Source organism: Conger conger, chromosome 1 (genome assembly GCF_963514075.1).
Source record: "Conger conger chromosome 1, fConCon1.1, whole genome shotgun sequence".
NCBI classification, from domain to species: Eukaryota; Metazoa; Chordata; class Actinopteri; order Anguilliformes; family Congridae; genus Conger; species Conger conger.
In genome coordinates, this window is record NC_083760.1 from 6536734 (window position 1) to 6552427 (window position 15694).

A 15694-nucleotide genomic window follows, 5' to 3' on the forward strand; every position below is an offset into this window, starting at 1 on the left:
CCATGCAGGGGAAATATTATACCATTCACAAAACATTCCAGTAACATTGCAAGAACAATTTCTGTAGCCTTGTGGCTAAGGGGCTTGAGCGGGACCTGGAAGGTTGCTGGTTCAAGGCCCCGGTGTGGCCATAATAAGATCTGCACAGCTGTTGGGGCTCTTGTGCAAGGCCCTTAACCCCACATTGCTCCAGTGGGATTGTCCCCTGCTTAGTCTAATCAACTATAAGTCACTTTGGATAAAAGTGCCCGCTAAATAAGTGGGCTGTAATGTAATGTTACAAACAGACCTCCATCATTTCAGTAGAGATTGTCTATGAACAGAAGGATGGTGGAATGCCGGGTGACATAAGGGGGGGGGGGGGGGGGTAGGGGTTGTAGCAACAAGAAAGATCTTCACTTTCCATTCGTAGTGCAACCTGCGCCAAACGAATCACCGCGAAAGAGAGCAGAAAATTCCGGAACATTCCATTCACGTTTACTTTCGACGCTGTCTGTGGACCGGCTGCCCGTGGCTGCAAGAAGACCAGCGTCGTCCGACGTCCATTAAATTAGCAGCGGAGGGGGGCGAATACGGAAATTGTGAGAGAAACGTTATTCAGGCGGTCGAAGATCGCGTTTAAAAAAGCTGGGCCAGAGCGGAGGTTTTCTGCTGTGTCACAATGTGTCCTTTCTACAGCTGTGGAGACACAAATTTACCGGGAATGTCAGGCCTACCAGGAACAGCTCATTCCCGGGAATCGGGGGGGGGGGGGGGGGTTCGGATTTCTCACATGATTCCATCGCCGCTCCTGAAACAACATTTTTAAAAATTGGAGTGCGACGCTTTCACCTAAGAGGGATGAAACAGCAGGGCCATTCACAACTGGAGCAGCCAATTGGATCAGCTATATGACATTAAGCAAAAAATGTTTGCCTGAGAAATAATAAGATCTTTTCATGGGATCTGCCCAATGAAATACAGGGACATATTGTGCACAGGTCAGGTCTCGTTTTAAAGAGGAAAAAACGAGACAAAGCTAAAAGCATAAGTTGGTGGAGGAGATTTCCTTAAAAGGAACAGTGTCTCTACATAAACTTCAGAGTAGGAAACAGCGGATCCGCTTAGTGTCAGATCTAATAACGGGGCCTGGACAATGTCCTTAAGCCTGGGCGTTTCCTGGGGCTTCTTCCTGTTTACGGCCACCCTCTGCCAGGGTAATGCTGCAGACTCACTGGGCGCTTGGCCATCCCTCCGTTCTGCCACTGGAAGTTTTTCCACAGCATCCTAAAGACATACAGACCCTCTCCCCCCCCCCACCACCACCACCACCACCAACCCCACCCCCCACCAACATCTCAACATCTGTCTCCAGATTTGGGGGAAGAATTGCAAAACTCTCCTCAGGCATTGGCAATGCATCAGTTGGCCAATCCAGCCTCAGTTTGACTAATGACATTAATATTAGCACCATTAGCGCGGTTTTACTGTTAGCGGAGTGGGCGTGCGCTCCCTAGGTCTAGTCACAGCTGGGCGAGAGCGTCAATGGTGTTTATTGTGCTCTGCAGAGGCCCCTGGAGAGAGCTCAACGCAGGTTGGCCGGCCTTAAACAAGCTTTAATCACATTACGCTCTGGAATCAGGCACGGAGACTCGCGGACCGGGGTTCTGTGCCGAGGAGAGACGCAGAGGCCTCCCCGATACAGTGATATTGTTTTCAGCAAGAAGGGAAGCGTTGTTCCAACTAAACTAAACTACAAGAAAATAAATTTTAAAAAAAGAATGTCCACGTTAATCCACTCCATCTTGACTTTTGAAATAAAAGTCGTGGAAACACCGCGGCGGCAATCAATACACCGCCGATCCCATCGCTCCAAAAGCACGAGGCCGGTTTGACGTTTCCCGGGAAAGAGTTTAGGAACCGACGAATACAAAACAGACAAGAACAGGCCATTCTGTCCGTCTGGGCCCACTGTTTACCTTGACTAGATTATCCGGCTCTGCCTCCGGCCTGGACATGACGATCTCATACTGTATGTAGAACTCCACCGCTACTACCTCACCTGGCAAGCAGTTCCACGTGCTCACAGCAGTTTCTAGAAGAAAATGGAAGATATACTTTACTGAACCCTGTGGGGGGCATTTCTCCTCTGCTTTTGACCCATTCTAGTTGCTTAGAAACAGTGGCACACCGAAGGACCCTTAATGCAGGGTTAAGGGTCTTGCTCAAGGGCCCAGCGGCTGTGCGGATTTGATGGTAGCTCCGTGGATGTGATTGGTTGAACCACCGATCTTCCAGGTCTCAGTCATGTACCTCAGTCAGCTACAGGCTGCCCCTCAGTGATTAACACCGCTGCCTCCGACGGCGCTGAGCTATATCGACTCTGACTTATCGGACAGCGGGATCGAGGGCTCCTGAATTATCACCGACCTCCAGCCGACAGGAAAACGTCGGGGCGTTTAGGATGTCTCGCCGTGACCTGACTCACTGCCCACGGAACGATGAGCTCAGCCTGCCCAAACGACCCGCCGGCCTCCACGCGGCGTGTGAACCGTCCGGCGGCCGGCCAGTCATCCCGAATGCCTCCGCGTGACCCGGCGGCCAATCGCGCGACCCGCGCCGTTCCCGCGGTGAGACAGAGGGGCCGCGTCTGAGTCTCGTCGAGCGTGACGGAGAGCGCGGTCGCCCGGCGCTGACTCAGCTCCGCCGCGGCTACCTACTTCATCGAGCGGCGGGCTAGTCCAATATCGGGGCCCGTCTCCGAAAAAGATAAAGACTCAGCCTTCATTGCTGAAATTCCAGAAATATCCCCACAATGAGTTACATCTGGCACTGGCCGAGGGAGAGAGAGGGCGGGAGGGAGGGGGAGGAGAGGAGAGTGAGAGAGAGAGAGAGGGAGAGAGGGTGACAGAGACGGGGAGAAGAGGAAGACCGTCATTTCCAGATAACGGCCGGCCCTATATCTGATCACAGGAAATTCCTAGGAAAAGGCCTCCCTTTTCTCTCCCGGCCGTCCCGTTGGGAACAAAAGCTTCAAAGTCGTAACTCTAGACACGGGACAGGGGAACCAGACAGTGGACACTCTCCCCTCCCCACCCCACCCCCCCCCCCCCCACCCCCACCCCCAGCCTAAAAGCCTGCCCCCCTGGGAAGACAGGCACGATAACGACCTTTCCTGGCTGAGACTTCCAGACTGGCACGGGTGTGCCAGTTCCTCCCAAACACAGCCCAACGCCCCCCCCCGTCCCCCCCACACACCCCGTTTAAGTGCCAGAGCACACTGCTCATAACCGCACGCGTCATGCCTCAGCCACACGACAGACAGGCCTGCGTGATACCATCAAGAACAGGCCGATATGATCTCAGCTTTGACCTGCTGCTCCGCAGATGTTAAGGCGGACGCTAAAAATAGCCGCGGCCCGTCCCTGCGTTTCGGCGGCAGAAACAGAGGGGCGCTTTGAGCACCAATTTCGGTCGTCCTGCGGCCGGCGAGGGTCGAGCGGTTGGCATGTGCTTCCAGTTTGCGTTGCCAGGAAACGTGACCGATGAGACATCAGAGGAGGAACGCGTCGGGTTTCTGAGCGAGACGCTCCGGAAGGTGGCGTTCCGGATCGCCGGGAACAGACGCGCGGAGAGCGGACAACGTTCCCAGACAAAGTTTGGGTGAAAGGTTTTCTAGCCCAGCCGACGAGGTGCAACCTGTGCAGGGGGCTCAATGCCCTGCCACTGCACGTTCTGTGCTGTGAGCCCACCTCTACCCTCTCCGATTTCCCCCCGTCTGTCTCTCTCCTGCACCAGATTATGTGCAGGTGAAAGGTCCCAGGGAAAGGTTTGTGGTGAAAAGTAAGTGAGACACCATCGAGGTGTTCAGGTGAAAGATCTGGATTACGTTTGATTGGCTGTATCCGGGTACAATCTGAGCTTGGGTTGTTTCGGGGTTGACCCAGTCTGTTTATGTCAGAACCTAGATCTCCTCCCCTCTAGACCTCTAGATTCTGACTTTACTCACTGGGGTAGATTAGGCCACAGGTAGTGTCAGGGCGCACAGGGAGAGTGTAAATAAACACTAATGCGTGTTGTGTGAAGGAGGAGTCCTGATAAGCAAGGAAGGAAGAAATAAACCCAAGGCATTATTACATGGAGTGAAAAATTATACATGTAGCCAAATTATTACATAACGTTTTAATCACCACATAAAAAGTGCACTGCATAAAAATTATGACCCATGTTGCTACGCACCGCAACACAAACATTACATCTAAACACTGCATTCTGATTGGCCAGCAGAGAGTTCAGATATCTAAACACTGCATTCTGATAGGCCAGCAGAGAGTTCAGATATCTAAACACTGCATTCTGATAGGCCAGCAGAGAGTTCAGATATCTAAACACTGCATTCTGATTGGCCAGCAGAGAGGACAGAGAGATCTAAACACTGATTCTGATTGACCTCAGATCACCAGCAGAGGACAGATCTAAAACACCGCATTCTCATTGGCCAGCAGAGAGGACAGAGAGATCTAAACACTGCATTCTGATTGGCCAGCAGAGAGGACAGAGAGATCTAAACACTGCATTCTGATTGGCCAGCAGAGAGTTCAGATATCTAAACACTGCATTCTGATAGGCCAGCAGAGAGTTCAGATATCTAAACACTGCATTCTGATAGGCCAGCAGAGAGGACAGAGACAGATCTACCTGTGAGGCACAGAGAGGTGGCCCGCACAGGTGAGCAGGCCAGTTCGGTCTCTACGGCTGACACGCTGCGTGAGAACAGGGAGCGCTGGAGGCAGGAAGCGCAGCGGCGCAGACAGAACAGGACAGATCCCGCTCGGGCGAACGCGCCAGCGCTCTCTGGCACGGGCGCCTCCGAGCCCTGCCAATGTTTACGCTCTCCCCGCCGCGGGTCGGAGTGTGGCACGACCAGGGCGCGGTCCCGTGTCCTCGCCTGACACCGGCCCGCCTGCCCGCCCCCCCGGGGGGGGGTGGGGGAGAGAGAGAGAGCGCGGGCCACGCCCTGCCGTTATCGGGACGCGGGGCGGGGGGGTGGGGGGGTCAGATCGCCGCGGTAACCACCGCTGCGGACGTGCGGGGCCGCGGAGAGCCGGGCTCAAGACGTCCCGGCACGCGCGGGGGAACGAGGTGGCGGTCCCGCGGGAGAGGGTGGGATCCGGAGAGAACACGGGCCCAGTGTCTGTGAGGTCCAGCCGCCCCCCCCCCCACCCTTCCCCCCCTACCCCCGCCCTGTCCCATCCCAATGAGCCACGTCCCATCATCACCCTAATTACAGGCCCGGCAGCCACTCTCAGGGCGCGGCTTTGAGGGAAAAACAATGAGTAATGCTTGTTTTAAGAGCGTCTCTAAATAAAGAACACAGAAAACTTGTTTGGCGTTTTATGATATTTCTGGGGGGGTTTTCTCTCTCTCTAAAGTCGCTGCTCTTGAGGAGGATTCAGGGCAGAGCATTTGAAGGGTCGTCAGCTGGCTCATAATGCCCTGTCACGCCACGGTGACATTTTAGCTGAAATGCAGTACCATTTCAGAAAGGGCCAGAGACTCTGACTGCATTGCCTACAAATACCACCGAACCACACAGATTTTCTAAGGAGCAGCCTCGGCTAAACATATCGGTTGACCATCTTGCCGATAATCATACAACAAGTCACAGTAAATAAAGTGAATTCACACGGACTGATAATTCTTTTCCTGGGCTCTTGTTTAACAGAGATACAGTATACGGTCAGGTGTAGCCTCTAGCAGTATGCGGTTAGGAGAAGGCTCTATATCTGTCAGCAGCAGGGCCAGGCCGTTTTGGCCCCGTGGAGACGCATTCTGACGGCCCCACAGCAGAATGTTCGAAGCGCATCCGAGAAAACACGCGGTCCCTCTCCGTGGCAGCGTGACTTGCGGAGAGGAGGGGGTTTTTCACGACGGCAGGATCGCACCACGCACCACAGCGCCTCCCGGCTCTCCCGGGCGAGCCAAAACTCGCAGCTCTCTTTCGTTTCCGTCCTCACGCGCGATCAGCTCACCGCCTCAGCGGCCTGCCCTGCTGTCTACGGTGAAGCCGGTGCGGTCCGGCACAAGCTGACAACTCGCAGTAAATTCACTGCATACGCTACCGTAAGACCCCACTCTCTGGTGCTGAAGGTGCGGTTACTGTTGTCGTCTCCCTCTCCACCTTAACTGACGTCTGGCGAGCATTCTGGCACAAAATGGCTGCCGTTGCATCACCCAGGTGGGTGCTACACACTGGTGGTGGTTGAGATGAGTTCACCCTCATCATTGTAAATCTATCTATCTATCTATCTATCTATATACTCACTTGTCGGCCACTGGCTTGGCGATGTGCTCAAAGACCTCTTCCTGCTTGGCCTCTTGATCAAACACCTTCTGGAACCTGAAGGATAAAAGCAAAGGGGGAAATGTGACCAGATCAGACCGGATTAAACCAGATCGGACCAAATCAGACCAAACCAAATTACCAAATGAGATCGAAATATCCAATGCCAAAGAATGAGTGTCCTGCACCTGGCTCTTGTACTGTCTGTCTGGGTACCACAGTGATGCGGCTGATTTACTGAGAGCGATGTCAAAATATTAAGACTGTGGATATCTGTATGATTTATTCGGTTTCAGCCCTGTGACCCCAAACATTGTTCAAAGCTCTTTCAACTCTTACAGACCTTCTATGAGTCAAACAGGGATTAAATGTACGGCATCGGAGTTGATTTAACATCGAAAGCGTTACAGTAGAGAACAACCTACATCTTCACAGAAAATGAAAAATGTATAGAATGACGTCCGAGGATCATTTGTGGGATTAGATACTTCAAACTCAGCACAGCAATAATTTGAGATTCACTCTTGATTACAGGCCTAACGCTAATTCCCCTATCCTTACCCAATATTTTCTTATGTTCAGGACATAACAGTGTATATTTTACAGGGCAATATTTACATTTTCCTGCAGTTGAGATTTACAAAAACGGTGATTAACTCTGTGTTTTCCCGTACACTTCCAGTTAGTCACTCTTTCTTATGAACAAGCTCCACCACGGCCAACGTGAAGGACAGCCCTGAAGGAGAAGAGGCCTTTCATGAGCTAAACTCGATGCTTTATTTCCAGTCTATGAAAAGCAGGGCAGTTAAAAGAGCACTCTGTGCTGCCTCCAGGACCTGGAACTGCAGAAGAAAACCCGGGCCAAGAGCAGGCCACGCCCGCTTGATAGCGCTCCAGCTTCTGCGACCAGAATAGGCCCAGATGTTGCAACTCCGACTTGTCAATTCAGCAGCAGAACTCGCGAAAGGGCACCTTCCATTTGTGGTTTTCTAAGAAAAGCTACGCGCCCTGCCGCCAAAGCATACATAGCCCACATATCCAAAATGTTAAGAGAGGTTTCAAATTAATCCTTTACAAAGTTCACACCCGTTGACCCCTCCAGCCAACCTAAAAATATCTGCCCAAAAAATGTTCATAAATGCCCCCGGAGAAACCAGGGCATGTCATCGCTTACAGAAACAGAACACACGGTTATACACAGCAAACATTCACCAAGTGTATAAATACATTTCTCAGCAATGGAATAAAACGGCAACGGCTTCTAAATTCGGAATATGAAATCAAATCAAATGAATTACAGTATTATGTGTTTTTTTTTTTCAGAGGACAGTCACAAAGTCACAAAGATGGTTTCCAGAGTAACAGAAGGAGAACTGAACACAAAAAAAACCCCAAAAAGCAAGCAGTAAGGTTAAAAAAAAAATGTGTTGAAGTTCTGCAATATACATCGATAACATATTTGCGTCAATGTATTTTCAGATATGTTCCACTTCTGCGAAGGCTGGAGAAACACAGGGAAAAGGGGAGTGGCGCACTGTCTCTCCTCCGCCTCACCTGAATACGTAGCTCTCCTTCTTGTTGTTGATGAAGCCGTCGGCCAGGTCCCGGGGAACGACAAACTCCAGGCTGGAGCCCACCTTCTCCTCCTCATCATCGACCGAGTACACCTGCAGGAGAGGGTCACATTCCCCCATCAGCAGGCCTCCGGGACAGGGTGGGGAGTTAACACCAGCCACCCGCCAAACGCTGACAAAGGTTATCGGAGTCTGGGAGGTTTGTCTCCTCTAACCAGCCACTGTGGCAGCAAACCACCCACCCATTGGAGGCCCCTGTTCTATTCTAGATATCGAGTTGTCTGGTGAAACAGTTTCATTGACCTGGTGAATTTTAGGAGGCACTAATGGCCAGTGGACAAAAAAAACATGACCAGCATCAGTATTATCAATGCAAGCCTGGATTCAATCAACACGTATCCTTCTCTTTGACTTACAAAAATATCAAATCTGCATTTAATTGTGTGTGACAAATTCCGATTGAAGCCAGGATGTAGGCTTAACACAGACTGTGATATATCTACGTATTTGTGCCTGGTGAGAATGAACAAGCGGCATTTGGGCACGACTACTGTACTTCCTGTTTGGAACTAATAAGCGTAAATGCCCCGGTTCGTGGCATGTAATCATCAAGCGTTCTCCTTTCATACGACAGGAATAGCGCACAGTGGGTCTGGTTCAGTTCCTAAAACAGCCCCTCACGTGTGCCTCTCTGCGTTTTCAGCGCATATCACTGCACAGCCGCACGATCAGCCCCCCCGTGCCAAACGCAGGGGGGGGTGGGGGAGAGAGAGAGAGAAGAGATGAGACTGAGATAATTGGATCTCTTCTCTTCCTCCCGGTGCCTGCGGAGGTGATCCTCTGGTCTTTGTTAAGCGTGACGAGGGGGCTCCAGAGGTCCCGGCACTGCCCCGGGGTACGCTAGGCCTCCCAAGCACCGCGCGGCTGGTGCACTTGATGACATGAACCGCGGTGTGCGGCACACGCAGTCCCGCTTGCGCTCCGGAGTGATCACATGACATCCATTAGCGGCTCCGCTCGGACGATGAACCGCGATGCGGACTGTCTGTGGGGGGTGCGGTGTGGAGGGGGGGCTGATTTTGGCTGGCCTGGTTGTTCCCGCTCCCGGACCTCGTTGAACCCCTGTTCCACCTCTAAGGAGAGACGGTTGGGGGAATGGGGGGGGGGGGCATGGAGAGGGGGTTGTTTTGGCTGACCTGGTCGTTACGGCTGCTGGACCTTATTGACCCCCTGTTCCACCCCTAACGACAGAGGGGTGGGCGTGTGGGCTGGGGGCATGAAGGGGTGCTTTTAGCTGGCCTGGTTGTTCCCACTCCTGGACCTCATTGAACCCGTGTTCCACCCCTAATGACAGAGGGGTGGGTGCGTGGGCTGGGGCACGGGGGGGTTTTCGCTGGCCTGGTCGTTCCCGCTCCGGGACCCCATCGAACCCCCTGTCACTTCTGAAGATGCGTGACGGGCGGCGGGCCAGAAACAGACTAGCTATGCAGCTGTATCCCCCCGCCACGGTACGGACCGCGGGTCCCCGGACAGACGCTACAAAGCGTTTACACACACACACACACACGTGTGTCAACAAAGGCCAGAGTCCACATAGACCCCGAGGGTGATGAAGCACAGGGATAAGAAGTGTACACAGCCAAACAGACCCCGAAACGCTCTGTAGGGGAAAAGCAGCACTTTTGAGGTCACTAAAGTTCTGTGCGAGTTCACTGGTCCAGCGCTGGGGGGCTGCAAGTCTTTGATTGAAACGCGCTGTACAAATAAGTGGAGTTAAGTATTATTCACAAAATTTGTGTAACTGAAATTAAGACAGTGGTTTGTCCAAGTGTTGTTTCAAATGGGTTCCGATGTCTGTTTCTGCCTAGAGTCAATGCATTGTAAAGCAGGGAAAGTGATATATAGCCTACAGATATAAAGAACGTACATTCTATTCTCGTCATTTCAAGCAAGTATTTTCAGTTTATTCTGCACGATATGTTAATACCTCAATCTCCGAAATGTCAAACGAGTCCTTCCGTTATTTGGCTGAATTGATTTATTCATAGAGAATAAATTGTCCACCTTCATCAGCAAACTACAGTCAGATTTGACTTTGATTTTGTTCCAAATGATAATGGCGCTGATTAGGCTTGCTATCTAAATATAACGTCACTGACATTTACAGATTAGACTATAACCGAACATAAAATAGTTCGGTGCAGTGCTAATTATGTAACTAAGTTACTGTATCACACTCGTAACTATTTTGTTGCCTCTGCATAGTTGATAACCATCCGTTGAAATAAAAGTGATTAAACTAGCTCAACAAAAAAGTTATAAAATAACGCCATATTATAGGACTCAACATTGAACAGTCGTCCTTAAACCTGGTCATTGTATTGTAACTGTTAGCTACGTGTGTTGGCATGAAAGTTAGCTAAGTCAGCTCTAACTGTATTCGAATTCGTATTCGAGGTCAGTTGGTGGATCTCATCCAAAAATTTAAATAATAGATAGTATCTCAAATGCATTGACACAACGCGTCTACCATTGTATAACTTCGTATTTTCATTATTATACCCCAAATGAAATCAGCTGGCGAGTCACCTGCACCGTGCACACGACGCACACATTTCATTAACAGCTGTTAACGTTATCCTGGGAAGTGAAGGCTAGTTAGCCACCTAGCTGGCTGGCTACTCACCGAGGTGACTTTCTTTGTCGGTCTGACGCGGGCAAAGATTTGTATAGTTTGCTTAACCATATTCGGGCTTGCGCTCCAGTATAATAAGCATGCACAAGTATCTGTATAGCTATTATATGTAGCGTTTGCCTGTATTAAACTGCATTATGTGTAAGTAGTTGCCATTCGACTGTGTTATAGTAGTTGCCAGGGCAACGGTGGGGAAGTACACGATATGTGATTGGTCAGGGTGTTGTTCCTGTGTCTGACGTCGATTGAGTTTTCACGTCTGCTCACAGGTGGCATACAGGTGCGTTTGAGGGGAAACAAGAGATTTCAGTTTGCCATGTTAACGTCTTCTTAGCTTTTTGATTTTTTTTCATTAGTTTCCAAGCTATTTGTTCAACAGTGACTACTCAGTTGCTTTGTTTAGTTTGATGGCTGTGTGTGCCTGTGTGAATGATCTATCCAAATTCAAGACCGGAGCTTCATTCATATTTGGTGGTGGTAATAATATAGTGTAGGCAAGCCGTTTATAAAAAAACATGCAAGGGAATGTTCGTTTAAATAATAATCCGTCAAATATCACAGAAAACATATGATTCTGCATTACCTTGAGTTCTGCTGCGTTACCTTGAGCTCCGCCTACTGGATTAAAATAGAATAGCAGGAACCGCTGACCTGTCTGGCCACTGCAATCAACACCGACACTAACCGTGGGGTTGATTGCAATGTGTTTTCATTGAAACAAACCATTTTAACGTCATGGGGGAGGATCGCTTGAATAGGCTTAATGCCATAACTGCAGTGAAGTGAAGTCATATGGAATGTGTCTTATATGAAAATGTTAATGATTTAATTTAAATATAATCAATAACTAAGTTAACCCAGTGAGCTGAATTTCATTGTTAATGTTTTAGCCTTCTGTGTGCTGTGTTTATGTGCAGGACTATGGAGCAGGGCATATTATGCAGTCCGACGTGCATTGTAACAGGTTTTTAAGTTCAGTAACAGAATGTTTGGACCGTCCTGTTTCACTCTACTCTCCTGTACTGCTGTCTGCCGTTAAAAAAAAATACTGATTCTTGTTGATGAGAGAGAGAGAGAGAGAGAGAGAGTGTGTGTGAGAGTGTGAGAGAGGAGGGTGGTGGCGAGACGGAGAACAGGAGAGACGGGGAGGGCAGGGCAGTAGAGAGAGAGAGAAAGAGAGAGAGAGAGAGTGAAAGAGAGGGAGTGCAGTCAGTGGAGCTGAAGCACTGCGAGCCTGTTCTCTGAGCTGTGCACAGCAGCCTCACTGGATTACTGACAGAAAGCCGGGGAGCCCGGCCCGGGTGAAAGGGGAGAGATTTGGAAATACACTGGACTCAGCACCAAGCCCGCTGTCCCGAGACTAGTCCTCTTCACTGCCTGGGTCTCTGCTCTGGACAATTACAGCCTGCGGATCGCACTGCCTGGGCACCGAGGACCAGGGGAAACACCGCACAGGACTGGACTGGACTGGTCTGGACAGAGAGAGGGCCAGTTGTGTGAGATCTTCTGAAGCAGGTAGGGTAAATTTTCTTTTTATTGAGATCCTGTCCTGCTGTCAGTTGGCTGTTTAAATGAAGTATGCGTGTCACCGTCTGAGCCAAGCGTGAGACACTGTAAGGAATGGATGGAGTGATGCAGGCTTTCAGAAAAAGAGAGGAGAGGAACCTTCCAAAATGTTCAGCGACATTTGGCCGATTGCTCCAAAGCAGTTAAACTTCAAAACTTCAAAGAGCTGGCGCTGGGTTATTTCTTCCCCCCCCCCCCCCCTCTCTCTCTTTCATGTGATGAAATCATCCTGGCACACCTCTAATGTAAACTCTTTCAAGGAGCAAAGGTATGAATGGCTTTCACTGATTCGGTGGGTAATAAAACACAGTTAATAAAGCCAGTTCAAAGGCAGGGCCCTGGCCGGGCGCTGCAGTGGAGCGTGATTATTTGATTAGGCCACCGGTCATCTGCGCGTACAGTAAGCACAGAGCAGCAGAGCTCTCGGGACCGGCGGCGGGGCCGTGGATGCAGGTGACCGCCTTGCTCCTCGTGCGGTCTGTGTCGCCGCTGAAACGAAGCCGTTCCAAGGAATGCATTTGGACCCGCTCGGAACTGCTGACTTCCTTGTCCCCGTATTGTCTGACAGCTTATTGTAAAAGGCTGATTCAATTATGGGAAAGAGAGCCCGCATCCCTGTCTCTATTTTGTAAACAAAGTCCACATGCTATGGTGATGGCTTATTCAGTTTTCCTGCTGGTAGTTTCATTGAAGTGAAACTGAATATTTTCAGAGTGTGTTGTTCCTGTCTCTCTCTCTCTCTCACACACACACACACACACACAGACACACACATGCACACACACCCTCTCTCTGTCTTTCTTTCTCTCTCTCTCTCACTCTGAAGGGCTCACATTTCACCACAGCGTGCCGTGTCTTGGCATTTCACCTGAACCCAGGACTCTCCCCCAAAATAACTTGCTAGGAAACCGATATCCAAAACATATTACCAGGAAGTGTAAGATGTTTGTCTGCAATGCCAAGCAGTGGGATGCTTCAATTCTGAAGAAACTCTTGCCGAACAGAATTACGTAACGCTATAACAATAGCAGTAGGCTCATGTACAGTGATTTATTTCGAAACTAAAACACCTCGGCTGCATACAGTTGGCAGATACAGTTATTGATCATCAGTTAAAGCACAGTTGTTGTTTTCTTTCATTAGAATGGGGCCTGTTCTAACCACTCACTGCGGGCTACGCAGTTCTCATTTTTGATGGATGTGAGGGCTGGAGGCTCTGATGTGATCCAGACCCTGTGCATCTGAGCACCTGAGGATCATGGGAAGATGGGGTGCAGGGGCCACGCCGCCCAGCTGAGATCCAGCAGAATGAACCTCATTCTTCCTCAGATTCCAGTGCCTTACCCACTGTAGGTGTGTTTTCCTGGGAATGCTCCACTTTGGCTTCACCCCTGGATGGCTTGGTGCCACACCAAAGTCCTGTACCCTCTGCAGAGAGCAGGACATAGGAACCATTCACTCGTTTTTCTGACCAACTCGTCACATTTCCCAAATGCACCCCGACAGTACAGTTTAGTTCTCTTTTGGTACAAATGAGTAAGCAAAAAAGGTACACGTTGTTTATTGCTGGCTAGGGGTACCGCCCCAGTGACACCCATTTGTACATTTTTTCTGGCAGTTTTTGTACCCTTATTTCTGAGAGTACACACACACACACACACACACACAAACTCTTATGCACACACACACACACTCATATGCACACAAATGAATACAGGAATTAAAGGATGGTGTTTTCCAAAGAGCAATAGAGTGTGCTCAGCGAGACAAAGGACTAGAATGGCTTGACAGATGACACAGGCCTGTTTTGTGCCGGACAGACTGATTCCTCATTTAAACTGTTTAGTGACATTCCATGAACCCCCATTGGCAGGGCTGCACTTAGCTATCTGTCCCTTGCTTATTTCGGCCAATTAAAATAACTTACTCCCCGCAGCGTGACACAATGATTGGCTCGTTACTGTGAGTGGTACAAGCCGCTATTAACTGCATAGCATATATTACATGCCATTATACGTCTGGCAGGGAAGCCTGCTAGTAATGTTTCAGCCCATCAACGGACCCAAGTCCCATCAGCTAAAGTGAATTTTGCACCAACTTTACATCAATTATGCATCCCTGGTAGGATTCAGCGAACATAATTATTTTTGCAACCGTCAGCTCAGTGACGTCATGTGCGTAAAAGTCCAAGTTCTAGCTCATTCTTTCACTTAATCGATTCGCTTCACTATGGAAAAGCTGTGCGTGCCGTGCAGATCGCTCACGCGGAAATGTTTTTTTTTTCCCCCGGTATTGAAATTCACTGATATGTTCAAAATCCGCGTTCCTGATTGGGGCTAACAGGGTTATTGCATTCCTCGCTCGGAGCTCGCCGGGTTGCGCAGCCGCCGGACTAACCTCCCTCCCTTACGCAACGTGATCGCACATAAAAGCGCATTGTGGGACTAGCAGGGCGCTGACACGCTCGATTGCCGTTGGCCCGATGCCGTTGCATGTGAGTCATGCCGTGTCCCTCCGGGGCACGTGGCCCCTTCTGTCAGCTATAGCTGAAATCCGGTTGCCCTTGGCGATTGCGAGAGTTCGGTGTCAGTGACCACTCCTACGCACACAGCTCTACAGACGGGAGGGTTAAGTGGCTGTTGTTCTCGCTCTCGCCCTGAGTTTGCCAGCTACATTGACCCCCCCCCCCCCCAAAAAAAAAAAACGTTATTGCCTCGTGATTGCTACACTTCAAATAAATTTCTCGCCTCCATTGGAGTGTGCATGAGCAGGGGTGGAAGCTTTTCATCCGAGCAGCTCATGCAGGTGGGTTTTCACAGTGTAAAAACTCTTTCCTTCCCTCTGTGACGCCCGGAAGGCAGCAGATTTTAGAACCGCAAAACTCAATAGCGGCCTATTAGCCATCTAGCTACAGCTCAGTGACATAGATACAGATAGATTTGATTTAAAAAAAATTACATTAAAGAAAACCTGAATTCAAAGCAGTATGTACACATAATGTGTGGTCGGCTGAGCTGAACCTGCTGCCTGCCAGGCGTCACTGAGGGAAGGGGCTTCCTTCCTTTAGTCTGAAGATTTTATTTTTTCAGTTCCCATGGGAACGGTTGCAGACTGGTCAAACCTGACCACTGGAAATGTTTTCTCGCTGGAAATGAATAGCACGAAGAACCCGGGTTGGTGTTAGCTGTGATCAGGGCTTCTGTCATTGGGGGGCAACAGGTCACTGTCCGTGCCAGATGTATTATTCCCGAGCCCAGGAATAATATAATAATCTCTCACTGGAGGAGAGGATCTGCAAAGAAATCTCAGGCTGTGTCCGGAACTTTCTAAGTTTCTAAGGAAATCAGTATGTAGTGCACAGTGCATACTAATGTAGTTTGTCGTATATAGCATGCAGTGTTGAACACAGCCTCAGTCACTTTCCACACTGAACTTTCAGCTTTTTTTTTTAGGTTTATTTCATGATAAATGAGATGAACATCAGCCCATGTTCTCCATCTCCATGCTGTCTCCGGGTCAGGGGTGGCCGTGCAGGGT

The 15694-nt window shown here is 49.8% G+C and overlaps 2 protein-coding genes across 2 annotated transcripts in view; one reads left to right on the plus strand and one right to left on the minus strand.

Moving 5' to 3' along the window:
* Positions 1–10799, minus strand: part of kif6 (kinesin family member 6) — a 103029-nt gene extending 92230 nt beyond the window's left edge. Inside the window, exons 1-3 of the mRNA XM_061257196.1 lie at positions 10583–10799; positions 7877–7989; positions 6305–6379 (exon numbers count right to left, since the gene is read on the minus strand). Of these exons, the coding sequence (XP_061113180.1) occupies positions 6305–6379; positions 7877–7989; positions 10583–10642 (248 nt within the window). The 5' untranslated portion in view covers positions 10643–10799. The remainder of the gene's footprint in view (positions 1–6304; positions 6380–7876; positions 7990–10582) is intronic.
* Positions 10800–11772: 973 nt separating this feature from the next.
* Positions 11773–15694, plus strand: part of daam2 (dishevelled associated activator of morphogenesis 2) — a 156274-nt gene continuing 152352 nt past the window's right edge. Inside the window, exon 1 of the mRNA XM_061260835.1 lies at positions 11773–12106. The gene's annotated coding sequence lies outside the window, so the exon portion shown is untranslated. The remainder of the gene's footprint in view (positions 12107–15694) is intronic.